General features: G+C 55.5%; 5 protein-coding genes across 5 annotated transcripts; 2 read left to right on the top strand and 3 right to left on the bottom strand.

Annotated features, from left to right (window-relative positions):
* Positions 1-323: 323 nt before the first annotated feature.
* CCMA1212_003542 (Monothiol glutaredoxin-7) lies at positions 324-1,207 on the top strand (the record flags this gene model as incomplete). The annotated part of the gene is made up of 2 exons (XM_073700887.1): positions 324-810; positions 891-1,207. 2 exons carry the CDS (start codon positions 324-326, stop codon positions 1,205-1,207), a joined length of 804 nt encoding a protein of 267 aa, XP_073560225.1.
* A 2,035-nt stretch (positions 1,208-3,242) lies between these two features.
* On the top strand, positions 3,243-3,548 carry CCMA1212_003543 (uncharacterized protein; the record flags this gene model as incomplete). Its single annotated transcript, XM_073700888.1, has 1 exon — positions 3,243-3,548. One exon carries the CDS (start codon positions 3,243-3,245, stop codon positions 3,546-3,548), a length of 306 nt encoding a protein of 101 aa, XP_073560226.1.
* Positions 3,549-4,502: 954 nt separating this feature from the next.
* Positions 4,503-6,491, bottom strand: CCMA1212_003544 (uncharacterized protein; the record flags this gene model as incomplete). Its single annotated transcript, XM_073700889.1, has 2 exons — positions 4,503-4,566; positions 4,639-6,491. 2 exons carry the CDS (start codon positions 6,489-6,491, stop codon positions 4,503-4,505), a joined length of 1,917 nt encoding a protein of 638 aa, XP_073560227.1.
* A 2,242-nt stretch (positions 6,492-8,733) lies between these two features.
* Positions 8,734-10,376, bottom strand: CCMA1212_003545 (Protein esc1; the record flags this gene model as incomplete). The annotated part of the gene is made up of 3 exons (XM_073700890.1): positions 8,734-9,080; positions 9,145-10,155; positions 10,223-10,376. The coding sequence occupies 3 exons, from the start codon at positions 10,374-10,376 to the stop codon at positions 8,734-8,736; spliced, it is 1,512 nt and encodes a 503-aa protein (XP_073560228.1).
* Positions 10,377-15,333: 4,957 nt separating this feature from the next.
* Positions 15,334-15,981, bottom strand: CCMA1212_003546 (uncharacterized protein; the record flags this gene model as incomplete). The annotated part of the gene is made up of 1 exon (XM_073700891.1): positions 15,334-15,981. A coding segment is annotated over one exon (648 nt), but the record flags the coding sequence as incomplete, so codon positions are not given.
* Between the last annotated feature and the right edge of the window lie 2,962 nt (positions 15,982-18,943).

Raw genomic sequence — 18,943 nt, forward strand, 5'->3', positions numbered from 1 at the left:
CAAGCTCGACTTCTTCTTCTTGAACGAACCTGTCCTGAATACAAGCACGGCTTGTGTCACGACGACAGACCGCAGCTCCTGCGAAAGAGACATACTCCGAATCAGAGCAACCGGAAGGGCCAACCGCGAACCAAGTACTTTCTCATTTGCGCTACTCTCTCCTCAAGAACTGAGTTGTTAGGCAGCTTGCGCCCAGGCAGATTCCTCCTCCGGATGCTGCCCTAGAGCTCGCCAACAACTCCGTCTCCTTCGTCCAGCGCATTCGTCGTCCTCGCATCGCACAGCGCGTGCCGCGTCGACAACTCCCACGAATCTCCAACACGATGCCTTCCCCACGACGAATGCGCCTCCTCATGGTGGCCGTCGTCATCACCGTCGTCTTCGTGCTCTTCTACAGCTCGGGCATGGAGCCCGAAACCGACGTCAGCTTCAAGGGCTTCTACGAGAAAACAAAAGAGGCCATGGAGCGGGGGACGGCGCGCGGGCAGCCCGTCATCAACGTCAAGACGGGCGAGAAGGCGGGCCACATACCCGCCGACAGGGACGGCGACGGCGACATTGACGGGGACGACAAGGTCGCCGCGCAGGAGCTTCAAGAGCGGCTGCAGGCCGTCGAGCGGGAGGCAAAGGACAAAGCCAACGAGAAGAGCCCCAAGCCCGACATTCCCAGCAAAATCATTGGCGTGGGCAGCTCGGCCGAGGGGCAGGTCAAGAAGGGCCAGGTCAAGGTGGGAGGCGAGGTGGAAGAGGAGACTAAGGAAGAGCACGAAGCCGAGGTGGAGATTAACAGCATCTTGAAGAAGTCGCCTGGTACGTCATCGCGGTGATATTGTCTTTGCACTACCTATAGGCATGCCCTCATTGTTGCTAACGTTCCGGGTGCGAACTAGTCATCATCTTCTCCAAGAGCTACTGCCCGTATTCGAAGCGCGCCAAGGGCATCCTCCTGGAAAAGTACACAATCACCCCAGAGCCCTTTGTCGTCGAGCTGGACGAGCACCCGCTCGGTCCCCATCTGCAAGACTACCTTCTCAAGAAGACGGGGCGTAGGACGGTACCCAACGTCTTGATCAACGGAGTCAGCATTGGCGGGTCCGACGACATTGTTGCGCTGGATAACGAGGACAAGCTCGTGGCCAAGGTGCGCGATCTGGGCCAGGCTCGCGTGGAGATTCTCCCGCGGTTCACGCCTGGCGAGCATCAGTGAGGCCGTAGGAGCAGAGCTGCGTCCATCGTTTCTTTCTTCCCCTTTCTTCTTGTTCTTCCGATACTCTCCCCTACTTGGCCCTTCCTCGCTTGGATCAAAGGTGAGGCTTGTGGCTAGTATCGCCTAATTGCTTCTTGGGATGTGGGCATCAGGGGCTGTCGACTGGTGTGTCGATGCCGTTATGCATGATGGGAGTTTTGGCGTTCAATGGCCCTGTATAACTTAGGTAGCCAAGTACCAGTTGGTACAGATAATATTGTTATCACAGTACAGCTGGGCAGGGGAGTGGGATTGTGTGAAATGACTCTCCTGAGAAGTTGATGAAGAAGCAAAGGGTCATCAAGGGATTCCAAGTGAGCAACCAGCTGTCCATTCCGAAGCCTACAGCATCCAGGGGCCCAGAAAGGGATTCCTTCAGACAGACACGCTGAACAGAAGCGATGAAGGAGTAGAAGAAGGGAAAAAGAAAGTAAACCCGAGGTGGGCTGGCACCTACAAGGAAAAGAGAGCCCTTTGTACCTGGACGTACCTATTTCTCACCACTGAAGATAGCGTCACATCTTGCATCTGCTAGCGAGGCCTCATGGCGGTTAAAGAGGGAAAGAACCCAGACATAAACATGCCTTCCTCTTATGAGTTTGATCCGACCAATCAGATTCGCTCAACGTCATCCTGGCAGGTGGCATTCTTCTCCTTCTTCCTCTTCTTCTTCCTCTTCCTCTTCCTCTTTTCTCTCTCCTCTCCAAGCCAAATGTCCCATCTCCTCCTCACCCCCTCAATCTCAATCTCTTTCCTATTTACCCAGAAACAAGCCCGTTGCCCGAGAAAACGCCACGATGCGCAGTGCCAGCATCGTCTCTCGTTCTAGCCCCCCGCAGGCGCTATCTGTTATCAAGCATTACTGGGCGTTTCCCCCACTAAATGCAGGGATGCACTGCAGCTGGAGGCGCCTGAATGGCTAGAGGCCATGGGGTTTATCAACGGCTCGGGCGGGTTGGGCCTGCTTCCTGTTCGTTTACCTGCCGGTTCCTCAGCAGCAAGAAGTTGCAGACACGGCGGGAGAGGCAGTTGAGCCACGCATGGTTTGTGCCATCAAGTGATGTCTGCTAAATTCCTGGCTTTATTACAGGGCACTGCCAATGACGAACGAACGGCACGGACTAAACTAACGGACGACAGAGAAATCACCAGTCGAGGTATGGCATCAGTTGCTAGTGTCTTGTGCCACGCGCTTGTCCCATGTGCTAGCTGCCAGCACCCGGCCGGTGTGTGAGCGTGAGGAAGAGAAAGGAACGGGAAACTGGGGAAGCGACAGGACGAGAACTGCAAAAGCGTGGGGATGGCACTGGTAAGCCGCTTCTCTCTCCTGCTGGCTGCCACAGCTCGAGGCCATGCCCGAATCAGAACAGGGCCAGGCCAGGATTCGAGACCGCAGTGACCACACCATCAACCGCAAGCTGAGCCTACAAGTGCCTACGAGGACTATCCTTTATCTCGCTCGCACCTCTAGCCTGCCTTGCTGCTCCTAGTCGTTGCCGGCAGCAGTTGGGGATTGCAGCAGGATAAGAAGAGCCTGGGCGCGCCACCCCCTCACGCTTCCTCTCTTTCTCTGCAATCCAGCCCAATCCAAGCAATCCGCTGCTACGCCTGTTGTTTTTAATCAACAATTCTTTTTTTGGCGTCTGTTTACTACTGCCCATTGGCCTCCTGTTATTGCTGTCTTGGGAAACCAATTTAGACAAATTCCCAACGAGAAAAGGGCACACCCCGTCTATTATTGCTGCTCAAGTGGTCAAGTCTCGTCTTGATTCCGACACACTATACCGGACTCCATACCCTCGGTCAAGAGACGGTGGACTCACCGACCGGCCCTCGTGTCCCGAGTCGCATCATCAAGCTGCAAGCTTGCGTCAATTCGGCTGCCGGAACGCACCAAAACCAGCGAGTCTGGCCGTTGACGAAGCATCACACATCTCTGACGCTTTTTCGCCTCTGCCATATTCGAGTGCTCCCATACGTTAAATCGTCCGCAGCCATGTCCGACGCCCCCTCCAGCAGCGCCTCTGCCCTGCGGCGTCCATCCACCAGCTCCGAGACATCCTCCCTCTCGTCGGCCTCAACCGCCTACACCACGTACAAGGAGAAGGAAGGCCAGCCGCTGTTGGACGTCCACGAGCGCAAAGCGAAGAGGGGCCTGCGCCAGAAGGCTCGCGAGATGGTGCACGACATGGGCAGCCCGCCCACCGCGCGACAGGATGCAAAGGACGGCAAGGCGACGCTCAGTCACGCTCCCCTGGGCGGCCTCATAGGCCAGCCTTTGATGAAGCCGGGCAAGATTTAGAAGTTGAGCGTTGTCGGCTGGTTGATAATATGCTGGCCTGCTTCCTCATTGGTCACCCGGAGCTGGTCACCCGGAGTTTCTGTCGCATCGCATTGCAGCGCATGTGCGTGGTATATTACCAAGAAAAAGATACGACGGAGATGATGCGTGAAAGGGGTCTCGGCGTTTGTTTCTTTGGCTTATCTCTGATGGTCCTATGTGCTTCTTACCTTTCTCTTCGCGTTCCAGGGCTATCAGTTGGATTGAGGTTGAAAAAAAAAAAAAAAAAGATGGATAACTTGTCAATTCTTACACTTGGGAGTGATCCAATCCACCTACGAAAAACGGATATAAAGCGAGTTTTTGATTTCACAACTTCACATGTCCCATAGTAAGTAGTGGACATAGTGTGCCGTCTTTGTGCCCTTATTTCTTACACACATGGACCCCAGCCATGTCTCTCGCCTAATCCAAACGTCCATGGCATGGCAGCGATAATAACCCGAATGATTCCCCGAAATGCATAACCGTAAATGTCCCATGGAAGTAAGAATGATGATGTGCAACGTCCAGCATCGCGAGTCTATAGAGGAGCTGATCTGATCGATCCGAGACCCAATATCCGTTGCCAATCTGATATTCCACCATGAATAATACCCACTGTATATGAGTGAATGTTGAAAGAGTCCCAGAGGAGAATAGGAGAGCCGTGTCCGTGAAAAATGTACCCCAACGCCTCGTACCGTGTTGCCGATAAAGGTCCTGTGAAAAAGACACCCTTTGGTATCTTTGTTTCCCATAAGTGCCGGCTCTCAGAGCCGTTGTTTGGTGTCTTTGCTGTGTGATTGCTGAGATGGGAGGTTTCGTCGTCGTCGTATGAAGTTTGCACGATACCTGTACATCGAAAGCGGCCTTTCTTGAAATTGTAGGTCGAGATTCGAACTGACAAGCCTGCTAATTTTCGGGGCTTTTGGCTCATTGCACGGGGATGGTAGTGTCGCCGGTGAGGAAGTGCTCAATGGCATCAACACCAACTTGCCTATACAGACGAAACCGATTAGCAATCTCTTACAAACAATAAGAAGTCGTCAGGAAGGAGGGCAAAACTCACGTAGTCAGCATCATCTTGGTAAACTCATCCATATCGTCCGGCCGAGCATACATCCAAAACTCCTTGAAGCTCAGATCCGTGATGCAATACTGCGGCTTCTCGCGCCAGGCGCGGAAAAACTCCACCGAGGACGTGGCCTCCCAGAGGTGCCGCGAGGCCGTGAAGCTGTGGCCATCTTCCCAGAAGTCGGCGGGGGCTGGATTTGGGTGGTAGCATGCGTCAATTGAGCTGTTCATCAGTGGGGAGAGCAGGGGAGGGAGGGGGTACAAACCTTCTTCGGATTTGAGGACGAAGACGAGACACATCATCGCAAACGCGATCATAATGGTCCGCCTCGTGCATTCGAGCAGGATCCAGCTCTGGAGAGAAAGATGAGTTAGTACATGTATCTCAGTGTGTAAGAACGGGGTGTCCATGGTCATTGCACTCACCTCCCAGCTCTTTGGCGGCTTATCTCTCGTCATGAGGACCGACGGCGGAAAGCCTTCCTCCAGCTCGTTCTTGACCACGACCAGGTCCTTGACCCACGCCAGCATCACGCTCATCTCCCTCTCGGCGGCCGCCCGCATGCTCACGTCCCCGTCAAAGATGCGCATCGAGTTGAGCAGCAGCAGCGCCTGCACCCTGGCCAGGCGGTCCGCGTGCGTCGTCGCCCTCTCGCCGTCGCGGTGGACCTCGCGCACCGCGTCCAGCAGCACCTTGAGCGCCCAGCCCCTCGTCTGCGGCGTGCGCGTCGAGTACGCCGAGGCGGCGGCAAAGGCCGTGGTGATGGTCTTGGGCAGCTGCGCCATCCAGAGGCGCGGGTGCATGAAGGGGGTCTCGCGCCGCTGGGTGAAGGTGACGTACATGTCCGACACGGTCTGGACGATGAAGCCAATCTTGCTGCGGGGGTCGTGGACCTGCAGGACGTCGGCCATGATGCACTGATCCTCGTGCTGCAGGACCGACAGGTCGCGGACGGGCTGCTGCTGCTGCTGCTGAGTCTGCTGCTGCTCCTGCGATTGCTGCATCGGCTGCTGCGTCTGCGTCTGCAAGGGCGGCACCACGGGCACCGGCGGGAGGTCCATCTTGCTGCCGACCCCAAAGCCCGTCAGGTCCCACAGGCTGCCCGGGCCAGAGTCGTCGGCGGCGGTCATGAGGTCGACGATGAAGCCTAGATCCGGCGTGTGCTGGTTGTGCTGGTTGTGGTGGTGCGCCTGGGGCTCGCCGCCGAGGTGCAGGTTCCCGTCCTGCTGGAAGCTCTCGGGGCTGGTGTTTGTGCCGGTTGCGGTGCTTAGGCTCTCGATGTCGAAGCTCATGTCGAACTCGGGCGGCATCTCGGGCGTGGGGCAGCTGCCGTCGACGGCGGAGGCGCACGACGAGGACGCTGTTGCCGTGGAGGCTGTGGTGGAAGCGGAGGCGATGGGCGGAGAGGAGTGCTGGTGTTGACGGTGCTGCTGTGATGAGAGCCGTTGTTGCGCCTGCGATTGTGAGAGCTGCTGCGATCCCAGTTGCTGAGACAGCTGCTGCGTCTGAATCTGTGTCTGAATCTGTGTCTGATTCTGTGTCTGTGTCTGCTGCTGCTGCTGAGGAGGAGGCAGTCGCTGGTAGACGCAGTCCAGGCCCTTTGTCGCACATCTCGAGCATCTTGGCGTCCGCTTGTCGCAGCGCCGCTTGCCTCGGACGCAGGCATTGCAGCTCTTCTGGCGCGACGCCGCACCGCCGTCGCCGTTGACGCGGTCCAGCTTGCGCGAGCCGGAGCCGAGGCTGGTGAGCGGGCTCGTGTCTGTGAAGGTGGACTCCATGGGCGGCGAGGGAGGTGAGGAGCCAAAGGTGTAGCTGTGCTGCTGTAGCTGGTCGTACAGCGAGGTCATAGCAGCAGCTACACGAAGTTGTTGTGGCGTAGTAGGTGTCTTATGGTTCAATTGACAAGGTTGCGGCTGCAGGACATGAATGAAGAGTTGAAAATAGTAGTAATAAGAAGAAGATGATGATGATGAAGAAAAGGAAAAGAAGACAGAATACCTCAGTAGTCAGAAAGGACGGGGGAGATTGATTGTATGTACTTGATAGAAACGTCTGCTGATGAAAGGAGTTAAAGCAGATGGCTATCGCCCGCCGGGACGATAAGGATGCCAAAAAAACCGAACGCCACAATTTCCATTCTCTCTCTACCGCGCGTTTTAATCTGACAGCACCCGCTCCAAATCACCGTTGCCCAAACCCTCTCTTCTCGATTCTTTTCGAGTCTTTTCCTTCGTCATCATCAGCAGAGAAATGCAACCACGACACGCGTCCCTAGAAGATAATGAAGAAAAGGGTCCCCTAACGTAGGAACAGAATCCGTCCAATTGAAGTTCAAAATGCCCATCCCTCGTACCAAAATAATTCATGAGACCGACCAATCCGCAGTGACAAACTCCGGCAAGCACCCCGAGGACCCGGGGCGGATAGTCTAGGCAGCACCACTTGTAGTCAGCTTCAAGCCTCCCCCAAGTCCGCAAGTCCGCTCCGCAAGTCCGCTCAACTCTTCAGCCTCGTTTCCACTCAGCCATAAAGAACCAAGTCCGGCCTCTTCTTCGCTGGAGAACGCCGGCAATCCCCGTTCCCGGCTGACACGTTTTTACTCAAGACGGGTTACGGTCGTTTTCTAGTTCAGGCAACTGCTGTGGTTAAGTCAACCTATAAAGAGGAAGGGAGAAGTCATCAGTCAGATATACTTGGTGTCTTATTACAGGCACGGACAAATAAGCTGGATGGCTCGACAAGCTTGCCAGGGCTGCGCCACCTGAGTCGTTCTGCTCTTTGTCTTTTGCTCAAGATGCTTGGCGGCAGAACCTCGTCCTGCCATGACACATCCTGCGGATAGACGAAAGAACTAAGCTGATTCTAGGCAGACAGTCGCTGATATTGCGGACGATCAAGATGAGGTAAAGTAATGGCAAGCTAAAGACTTGTCCTCGGAGAGCTGCACTTGTCAAGACTCACAGCACTCGCATGCACCGAGACAGCATACGGGATGCGCCGTATATGTATCGCATCGTACAGAGCCAGCATCACTTAAAACCAGTCCTGCACAGGAAGAAAACCCGAGGCATTTTGCAAGGCTTTGATCAAAACCTCTCAATTTCGGAATACCGGCATCACTCAAAATTGCTTTTACAGCAATCGTGCCGTTGCTACCTTGCATCGTCATCGGAAGTCAACGACTGGTATTGCCAGTCATCCTCCACTAACGGCCGGCCGCATCCTTTGGTAAATTCCCTCCCCAAGCTTTCTTAGCAAATGGGTATAAACATCGCGATAGCCTCCTCAGAACCAAGCGTTTCTTCTCTCCCTTTTTGTATAAACGTTCCGTTGCATGATCCCTTTCCTAAGTCCACCAATCCCTCATCCTGGCAGCCCAGCCGAAATTAGCTTTTGTTTCCGCCGCCGTGTTTGGCACAAGGTAAAAAAAATCAAACAACGCCTCCGACCAAGACCGAATCTGGAGAGATAACCACAGAACAGTCCATTACCTATTAAAAGAAAAAAAAGAGAGAGAAGAGAAGAGACAAGGGAGGAGGGGAAAAAAAAGGAAGATTCGGGTCAAGAAAGGGAGGAGAGTATGACTGCTTCGAACAAAGCTGTCAACCCCTGCCGCAATTATACAACCATCTTCCAGATAAAGGGATTCCCAAGACCCCAAGGTGACCAGAGGGGAAAACCAAGATCAGAGTCTAATAAGACAAAACTCCCAGTTTTATGCCGAGCCTTCAAACGTCGGTCTGTAAGGCAAAAGACTTTTTTTTTTGTTGGTTTGGTTTTTTGTAAGAAGGGCAAAAGACAATCGATCCAGGACATCTAATGGCAGAGTGACGAGACGACTTTGAGTCCTCAAACATTGTCGTCGTTCCCTTTCCTTTAGTCTCTCTCTGCATGCTCCTTTGACCATGCGGGTAAGTGGGCATGGTATAGAAAGCGCACCATCACTATGCCAAGCGTAGACGACCGTTATGGCGGGGGATAGCCCGTCGTGCCGTAGTCTGGCGTAGCACAGACCGGCGCGGCATCTTCTAGCATTGTTTCTTGCAGCATCTGGCGTTGGGTGAGCTCGAGACCTTCAATTGCCGTTCCCTAGTATCGCTCTTGTCGGTATCCGTTGGCCCGTGGAGCCTCATACTGCACGCCCGTCATGGAATCAGGGCCGTTGGGGATGCCGTTGCTGATGGACCGGAGAGGCGGCAGCTCGGTCCGAGGCGCGCTCGCATAGGGATCAGATGAGTAGGGAGCCGATGGGCCGGCGTGTCCGGGGGCCGGTACTTGTCCTTGCTGGCGGTCCATACCGCCCACATACCGGGAGTGCTGTTCCATTTGAATCCCCTGCAGCTCGCGCCGCAACATGTCATTGTCGGCCATGACAGTGTTGATGTGGTTCTGGAGGAGCCGAATGTGCTCACTCTGTTTCTGGTGCTCAGCGATGGCTAGCGATGCACTGTTAGTTCCCATGCACGGACGCTAGGAGGCATACGCTCAACATGTACGAACCTTTGGTGAGAATCTCCCACTTGGATGCCTTGGATCCCCGCTCTTGCGGCATCAAATCACGCAGCTGGTCAAACAGCTCCTTCATCTCGGTTCTTCGTTTCCGCTCGGCCAGCTTGTGGCTCACCCGCAACTCGGGGGTTCTGCTGTAGGGCTGCGAACCCGAGGCCCCATTGGTCTCTTCCGCTTGCAGGCCGCTCAGCTGCTTGTGCGGAATGGAGTGGTGGTGGACAGGAGGGAAATCGGATGAGTTCATTCGCGAGAGCTGGGAGCCATCTTCGAATCTGCGCTGACCCGGAGGCAGTCTCGACTCCGTCGTGAATTGGCTGCTGGCGATGGACTCGGTAACGCTGCTGCGGCGAGAAACGTCGTAGGACGAGTGGTTGTTCAAAAGGTTGTTGCCAACCCTCTGGTTGTCACCTCCTCGAAGATCGTCCTCAGGGAAAGCCCAGGCCTGACCCTTAGTCGGCTCGGCTGCACGGGCAATGAGCCCGGTTGTAGGACCAGTAATCGTAGGAGCGGTTCGCACGACTTTGGCAGGCTCTGGGTTTCGCTCAGCGCTGGGCAGGTATCCATTGGAGATTCGGTGCACGGAGAGGGCCTCGAAGTTGGGCCTGGGGTTGCGCTGCTGGTGCAGCGTATTCTGGATGGAGGATGTGGACTGGTTGTTGCTGGTGTACGGCGAGTTGCCGAGCCGCATATCGCTGAAGTTTTGGTTGATTCTGCTGTCTACGCTCTCACGCCGGCTGCCTGCAATGGAGGCGAGGCCTTCTCCCAGGGTTGCCCCTGAGATGCTGGCCGTATCCAGCGAAGTCGGTCGGTCGAACCTCCGGTCAATGTTGTTGGTTGGGTTGGGAGAGACCATGGAGGCCACGCTCATGTTGCTGGCAGCAGGAGAGACCAAGGCGTGAGGAAGCATGTTGGTGGCAACGGGGGAGGGCGTCTTATCAACGGATGAGTAGCCAGATCCGGCCGGGCTGAGACCAGCGGTCGTAAAGGAAGCTGTAGATGCGTCTGTTCAGCAAATTGTGAGTACATCAAAAGGAGGGACCGGTCGGAGAGTTCACTCAGGGTGACCTACGCTTGCTTGACGTCTCGTGGGTCGAGTAGAATCCAGAATCGCGTAACTGGGGAGCAGCTACAGCGGGTGAAGGGGCTCGCTCCTCGCTATTCAGGATGTTGGGGAGGCCTGCCATCTTGCTGGGCAGCATCCGCTGCTGCGTCTGCGGTTCCATTTTACCAACGAGGTGGACGTAAGCGATCGTGTGGTGGGAGTGTGCCTCGACGGTGGGAAGGGAGGAGGCCTGGATATCGGCGGCTACCTGTAGGTATCCAGCCAAGGGACGAGGGCAGAGGAGGGTGGCGGCGGCTGCTCACGACAGCGGCTGGGCAAAGATGCTCGAATGAATGTTGTGCTGCGGAAATCGAGTCGACGGGATGCCCAATGCTGGCACTCTCACGGTGGTGAGCAAACACGGGTAGGGAATGGACGGGAATGAGGCTGCTTGGCAAGCGAGCGCGAAGCAAAGCTCTCGCTCACTGGAAGAGGCGCGAGCAACACAGACACGGGCTAGGAGAACCTCTGGGCCGTCATGTGAAGCTGCGCCGTGAATAGGAGAGAAAGAATACTATCGTCGCGGGAACTGGGGAGGTTCGAAAGGGCATAAAGACTGAGCTTTTGCATGAATGGTGATGTGGGAGAGAGGAAGAAGAGAAGAGGCAATGGAAGGTTGATGTGAGATTTTGGAATTGGAACTTTTTGGGGGGGATCGGAGAAAAAGGTTGGATAAGGTAGGCGAGGTACGCTATACTTGACAATGTAGGCGACGGGCCACAAGAGCACTTGTACCCATCCCGCAGCGCCTCAGGGCGAGACGGCCTGGGAGGTCTCCGCTACCTGTGCCTGTACCTGTGCCTGTACCTGTGTCTGTACCGGTACTTGTGCCTCCAGGTGCTGAGCATCCACTCGCAGTGCTGGCGCAGTTGCGTTGTCCTGACTGGCCAGAGGCCCAAATGGGGGAGCAGGGCGGTAGGTTAGTCGCTCAGAAGCCGCAGAGGCCTTTTCCAGAGCCGACGGACGTCCAAGAGCGCACTGCAATTGCCTGGGCCGCTGTCCACTCTGACACAGACGCAGCACGGGGGGGAACGGGGGGATTGGGGCCATGGACTGGGATGCAGACCAGGGCTGGAGGAGGCCGAGCAGGGCCGTCACCGGCGGGGGCCGTGTACAAATACTTGGTCCCAGTAAGAGCGCGAGTACTCGCAACAACGGATCAAAGGCGGTAGCCGAGCATTGAACTCAATGCCACGAGGCATGGCGTACAGTGTGAGCTGCCTTAGCATATCATGAACGCCCTTGACCCGATGGATCCAATGGCGCGAGGTAGCGGTACTTGGCGAGCTTGGTATCGCTCCATGAATGATGAATCCAAGAGGTTGGCAGCTGTGCTACGTGTACACACAACTAGTACAATCCGCTGTGATACCTCGACTACTACTAAGTGAGGCATCGTCGTAATAAAGCATCCAAGCTTTTCACCATCCCAACAGAGATCAGAAGCCATCCACATTGCCTCTGCCACCCACGACAGAAGGGGTGACGAACAGGGCTGCTACCTTCACGTCGCCCGTCCTACCTCTCGCAGCATGGAGCACTGTGTGAAGCGTCCACCAGGTCGTGCTGTACGGCCACCATGAGGAACCCGGACTCGAGGCTAATACGGCCGAGAATCTGGGGGCAGCCCACATAAGACGGGTGACAGACGCAGCCTGAAAGACACAGGCCGATTGTGCTCGACGAACTCGAACGGCGGGCGGCAGAAAGGGCAGAGCAGCGCCGGGCTGCTGCCACAGTCGCGAGCACCGCATACGAGGACATGCTCCTGGATGTGGTGCTACTCCAGACTGGGAGTAGAAATCAATGCAATGCAGGCAACCTGGTGCTACTGCAGCTAGCAGCTAGCAAGTCGTGCGCACGAGAGCCACCAGGACGACAAAGACAGACGGACCGCCTGGGCGATAGGCGCACCCCCCCTCGGGCCAGTTGGCCGCAGACGCAGACGCAGACGCAGATTGGCTTTGGATCCTGGCCCCGGTTTGGCCCTCCCTGGGCTGTGGGCTGACGCGGATGTTTGAATCACGGCCGGGAGCATACCGCCGTTGTCCTCTGCCCATCTAGATCTGGCAGCACAAACCGGCCCTGTTCGGGGAGCCAGGGGTCGGGAGCGGTCTTTGCCTCTCGTCTGTTTTGCGTTTCGTCGACCAGTGCCGCATTGAACTCTCAACGAAGTGTATGCCTCTTTTGGGTCTCGGGGCTCTTTTGCTTTGACGCCAGGGCTGCCTATATAGGCACTGGCACTGCTAAATCGAGATTTGTTGTTGAGCACAAGAATTGGACTACGGTGCTTCCGAGATAGCGCAGCTTCTGGTAGGGCGATGAGCACAACACAACAGAAACCAGAGGGCTGAAGCCAGTTCGTGGTAGGGGTTCGAGGGTGAGGCGCCTCGTTTCTGACGGCGGCTCCAGACCAGTTCGCTCAACGCTCAGCGACAGAGCTGGGGCAATTCATACCATGAGAGTGCGGCTTGCATAGCTGAACGCTACGCACTCGCAAATGATGTTGCTGGTGCCCTATTCAACGGGCGTTTCCCGCGACGACATGAGCTGAAAAGCCCTTGCAGCTTTCTTCATCTCAGTTTCAACGCCACCACAGAGCCAACGTCTCTCTCGTCCACGGCCACTGGCCCGGCAGATTTTGGTTGAGAAAGCTTGAACAGGCAAACAGGTAACCGAGGGTCCAAGAGGTCAGCATGGCGGTCGGTAATAGCTTTGGGCGCCATCCTTGCATCTTGCCAGTAGTCTCTGCCACAAGCGAGACTCCTGCCAACCAGTGCAACTCCTACGAGTACTGTACAGCGCTCGTCGGAGTGCTTGGATGGCTGATGATGAAGGGTGGTGTAGGAGTAAGCAAGGTAGGGTAACCGTATGAGGCACTCTCCCCAGTCTGCCTGCGTCCATGGTATGGTGACACTCAAGAAGCAACTCCATCCAGACGGATGCTAACCGCTTGGTGATTTGCAGCATTTCTGCGCAATACGATCCTACCCTGCCCAGCTACCTCTTCCACGTATGTACGAAGACACACACGCGATGGTGCTTTGCCTGGGTAGGTAGTTAGTGGCGCAAGTAAGGACTGTTCGACAAGCAATCAATGGCCCTAGATGCCGCACGGACGGAGCCCAGGCACGTACATGTGAACGGATTGGCCCGACTCTGGACGAACTTGTGTCCATGTGCGAGGGCGTTTCCTGCACGCGGCGTCGCACTGCTTCTGCTAGCCGGCGCCACCTCGCCGAAGGCAGGTGGTATATGTCTTGTTGGATTCTGGCTGGAATTCGACCTTCTGCGGCAGGTTATGGCACAGATTGAAGTTCAATGGCAGTACTTCGGACCTCAGGAGGCATTACCGCTACGGCTAGGTTGATGCCACAGGCATATTGTCCTCAGTACCACGAGCACTCGTACCTGTACGGCAGAGACCAGCGCAACCCTGGACGCCTCACAGGTACCTTCTACTTCCTCGTTAGCCAGCTGCAACAAGCACGTGTCGGCGAGGTGCTTCTCACCTCTTTGTTTGGACATGGATCTTTGAAGGCGGGGGTCTGGCTATAATCGCCGATGGGTGGCATTTTGTTAGCTACCACCTCCTTGCTCGTACTTAGGTAGTTGATGCTACGACCAAGGTGGTAAGTTACATCTGCGACACGTTTCGCCCTGGGCGGCACTTGGATCGCTTGGACGGAGACGTCGTGCGCATGTTTGCTGGCGAGGGGCGCAAGGCGGGTGAGCAGCAGAACGCCACGGGAGATTGTTTGAATAATAGCGGAGAGCGCGCTCAGGGCTGCGTTTCACGATGGCCTTGCCTTCGGTATCTGCATCTTCAGCCTCCTACTGTAACAGCCCGCCAAGCTTCAGTCCCTCGCCAAACGAAAGGGGTCAACTGGCAGCCTCGTGGTGTCCGATACAGATACCTGGCCGTGCACCCCGGACCTGCGCAAGCTCTCCGTACACGGTACGGCTAGTGCCCCGTAGACGCAGGCGCGCGTCCGACACCCGCCTTTTCTTCAGGCAGGTGCAAGCCTTGTGTCACCACCCCTTTCCCTCCGTCTCCAGGCTGTAATTCTCACGGCATGCGGTACACAAGCTCATCTTCTCCCCGCACCAAACAATGGCACAATCTATCGACTCTCTATGGCTGCGTTGCCCACGTCTCCATTTTCACATGATTTGAGCTCATTTCGCCTGCTGCTCCCGAGACCAGGCTGCTTCCGTCCATTTCGAGATGATGTGCGCTCCGGTCCTCGCATGCTGCTCTTTGCTGCTCTGGGGAGGCGGGGAGCCACCGGCACACGAAGAATGTAGCGCAGCACATGTTTCTGAGGCGTCGGATCTATCATCTCTCTTAGCACTTGGCGCATACTGTGCATAGAGTAGTGTACTGCTGTACACACGCCGATACGAATTCCCGAAAGCAGAGGAACTGGCAGGTAAGGACGAGTACCTAGAAGTGCGATGTACGAAGTGGCTGCTGAGTCTTCGCACACAGTACAGTACTACAGGCACCTCAGTATCTGTTTCATCACAAGAGGAAGAGCTAACGGGTTCCTTGTCCTACAGGGGCCAATAGACCGCTATTGATTTCTCCTGGACTAGCCAAAGAATCATCAGATGGCTTCACCACTTGTGCATGGACAGCGACGCTATGTAAGCGACTGAGTGAAAGCAACATCGAGGCTTGCCATGATAGCCACGGTTGAGATCCTCTCGCCCTCACGTTGCTTCGCCTGTATGTTGCTTCGCAGGGCAGCCGATTACTCTATACAGACACGCCCCTCCAGTACCCAAATCGTTGGGCGGGCGCAAGCACGTTCCTACCCGGCAAGGGTCCCTCGGGCTGTCAAAACGTGACTCCCATTCAGTGGCAAAATGCTTGTCAAGGCACAAGACGAGCCCGTACGGTAATGCCGTACACAGTACCGAAAATGGTCACCGAGGTCTCCCAAGAGAGAACGTCCTTCTGTCCAAGAGGTGACGGATGCGCTTTCGAAGGATGACGGCATAAACTGCCACTGAGGGATGGCTACGGATGGGCACTCCCAGAAGACCCTGCAATGTCCGTTGGAGGGTCCTTTCTACCATTTTGACGCTATCCTCCGTAACCCGGCCGCAACAGTCCCGCTCACAACATGCTCGAACCCGGACAAGGAGGGGGGCGGCTTCGCTGGCCACGACTGGTTCTGACTGGCCAGGATGGCAGCCTTTGAGAAAGCCAAGCCAGGGTTCCTCGTGCCGCTGTGGATGGGATGGGCTTGGTGTGCCCACAGGTCCACTCCAAGGTGCATATGCGCGATCTTCCGCCGCCACGTGAGACTCGGTCGGCCGCCGCGATTATTGGCGTGAGGGATATCGGCCATAGAAAGTCGGAACCGGTGATAGCGAGCGTGTGAGGGGTGGGCTTGCTGACCCGCGAGCCACGCAGATGGGGCATCTCGGTGGTTTATCGAAACCAGCCGTAGCGCACCACTGGGTTCGTCCAAAATCGCGGCATACATGCACATGTGCAACTCTCCAGTACGGAGCAACAATTGTTTCCTGCTGACGGTCTGGCGACGCCGTATATCGAAGTAGAAGAGCATAATCCATACGAAGGACGACTGGCTGTACGGAGCACGAATACACGTGCATACTCGCAGAGGGCGCAAGTCGGTATCGGCGCATTGGAATGTAAGCTCAGACGGCGGAAGACATCCGGGGCGAGGCACCACGGAAGGTCCCAGGGACTAACGAAAAAACCTTTCGATACCAATGGGCCAAATGGCAGAAGAACCCGACGCCGGCTGGAATGTTCTTTGGCGCCTCTGCTGCGCCGCCTGGGCATGTCAGAGTGCATCAACAGCAAAACGCACGCGGGCCGCCTTCAGTAATCGACACACCGGCGCGCCTCTCGGCCATATGGCTACGACAAAGCGGCGCTGATGGGGTGGCAGAAGCTTAATGGAACGATGCGGTCGTGTGCCACACCATGTCAACAAGTGCCAAAAGCCCTCGTGGCTCGGCAGTCTCGCATGCCCTGCACGACTTACTCGGGCACGCTACTGTACATGTACGCTACGTATTCATCCATCTGCAAGCCGGTCCCAGCAAGAATTGGTGCGTTTCGTGTTCTAAATCGGTCGAAGCACAGCCCTTGAAAGCACCAGCTCAGCCTAGTTGAAAAGGCTGGGGGTTCCGAAGCAAATCGAGTGGTATGCACAATCCAAAGTCTCGATGAGGTTGAGAGGGTTGATACCGGGTGTGGTGGGAGAGCGTGGTTCAAGTCATCATGTAAGCAGGGCCCTTGGATTCTCACTCATCTTCCCTCGCTATTCTCATTCGTTTTTTCTTCCCTTGTCCGGTGTTAAAAGGTACTTCTTTGTCCAGATCCCTCAAGTGAGATCCTCCCAAGGACTGGTTAAAGCGTGTCGTACTTTGGAAGGATAATTCGTTCTGTCAACAAGCCAGGCGCCAACTCATCATCCTAACAACTATCAACCAGAGTTTGCGACTACCGACCCTCCATGACTAGCTACTGCCACCACCATCGGCTTGTCGGTGCTCCTCGACTCAACACGGCTACGGAATAGATGGACCACCTATCAGATGAACCAAGCAGTGTATGTGCCATTAGCTTTGACACAAGTCTCATATACCCTTTGCCCACTCCAGATATGGGTACTATAGATCGACGGTCTGTCACTCTCTATGAATCACGTATCCCGTCGCTCTCGGGCCAGACCTATGGTCAAATCGACTTGAGCGGATGAGGTCATACAGGCAATAGGTGTCAATGCGTTTCTACAGGACCGAGACATTCGTACGACGATTCCCAGTTGAGGAGCTCCGCACCCGCTCATATGCTCCAGGCATGGGAAAGCATAATTGCGTCTATGAAGACTTGGCCTGAGCTGGGGTAATGGATTCGCGGCTTCCAGATGCCTTACGCCACAGAACGTCCAAAGCTGGCACTTTTCAATCCCAAAGCGGAAGCTATTGGGTACCTACTGCCCACGTGTTAGTCGTTCCCAAGCCAGCTCCATGTGCTGAGACGATGAACGCGCTCGGGTGCGATGTGCGTGGACCAATTTCCTCTCGACTGAATGGTAGCTGATGACGGAATGTGACTTGACAGATAATACCTGAGAATCGGTGCATGACTGGCCGGACTCATGCGCGGCCGTGTCCACCAGACAGCGAATGGGAGTAGGGCTGGCACACGCGGCATGTGCAATGCTCGTGCTCATGCTTCATACTGATACCTACTTTTGCTGCTGTATCAGGTATAGAGTATTGCACTCGAGTACAAAGCTTCGCTCGGATCTCAACGGCTGCTGTCTTGACATATGGTTTCGAAGCAGCAAGCTGGCCACATTCGCAGCCGCGACCCCCGGTTATTCCTGTTGGTCGGGCATCTGCATCCATGGCCGTGTCTTCTGCTAGCATCAGTAGCCGTGGTCATGCGTGGTCACATTGACGAAACATGCAGTCAGGCTGACACTTCGTACCTTGACATTGGCCTTGACCGTTGGCACTTACAAAGTTCGGAGTGCCATGGCTGCACATTCGCCGTTGCATTGCATCAGGGCTCGCCACCTACTGGCCGCAAACTGTGAGCGGAGTACTATTTCTGACGCCAAATTACCAAGGAGGCGCAGAATACACTTCATACTAACATGTCTTTACGGATCGGCGTGTACGATATTCGGGACAACAACACGGTCGGGTACTGGCTATGAAGAGAGGAGCGAGCAACCAAAAGGTCCTGCAAATATGCCAATTTGTCACCAAAAAGCAAAGATGAGCAGCTCGGGCTGTCTGCGATACCACCCTGTCATGGTTGGTTCCTCCCTGCAACCTCGGAGTGTGCCCCAACGTTTAATAAGCGGACACATCGGTTGGATATTGATCTGAGTAACGCAAACTGCCCAATAACTACGATGCAGTTCCGCCAGTCTCACGGCCATATGCGGCTTGTTGCAAGGGTGTTTGCTGAGCACAGAACATACCCTCCCAAAACCGCCTTTCCCCCCTTTTCTTGGGGGCTTGAGCATTGCTGCTTCCGAGGCCTACATGCAGAGCACCGGCAATAACCAATGGATGTCCGTCTACTGCAGAGAAATATATGGCTGTGCGAAATTGTACATGCGCAGAGCTCTAGGGGAACTTTGCTTGCCAATGGATGGACCTATACGGCAGGCCTTATAATCTGCACTCTGGAGCGGAATAATTGACGACTGGCATATGAAGCACGAAAGGACAGCATCCTGGACCGCGAAGCAACTCCGGGAGTGACGTTTAACGCTGATATCTCCTTTCCACATCCGAGTTGCCCTCATTGGCTATTACTCCGTACGTGAGCTCCTACGCTGGGCCACATGCCGAGCACGGAAGCCACCGGCAGGCCAAGCCATTTGCCGCGTTGTTCGTCCCGACTTTTTCAACCGTGCTCGTGGCCTGGCCCGCTGTTCTAAACGAACGGGCGCAACTCGAGCAACTACGGATGATATATTCCGTTCCCCAGCTTGTGACAAGCATGGCAGAAGTCGAGGTACGGAGGACAGAGCATCATGATGTTATACTACCTTGTGTGGGGGGTTAGACTTTCCTTGTGGCATCAATGACCAACGTCAAAGGCTGATCACAGACCGATCACTGACAGTGCGATGTTTCACAACGGCGGCAGCATCGGCTTGACTTGCGCTTCAA

This window comes from Trichoderma ghanense (genome assembly GCF_004382785.1).
Source record: "Trichoderma ghanense strain CCMA-1212 chromosome Unknown scaffold_3, whole genome shotgun sequence".
NCBI classification, from domain to species: Eukaryota; Fungi; Ascomycota; class Sordariomycetes; order Hypocreales; family Hypocreaceae; genus Trichoderma; species Trichoderma ghanense.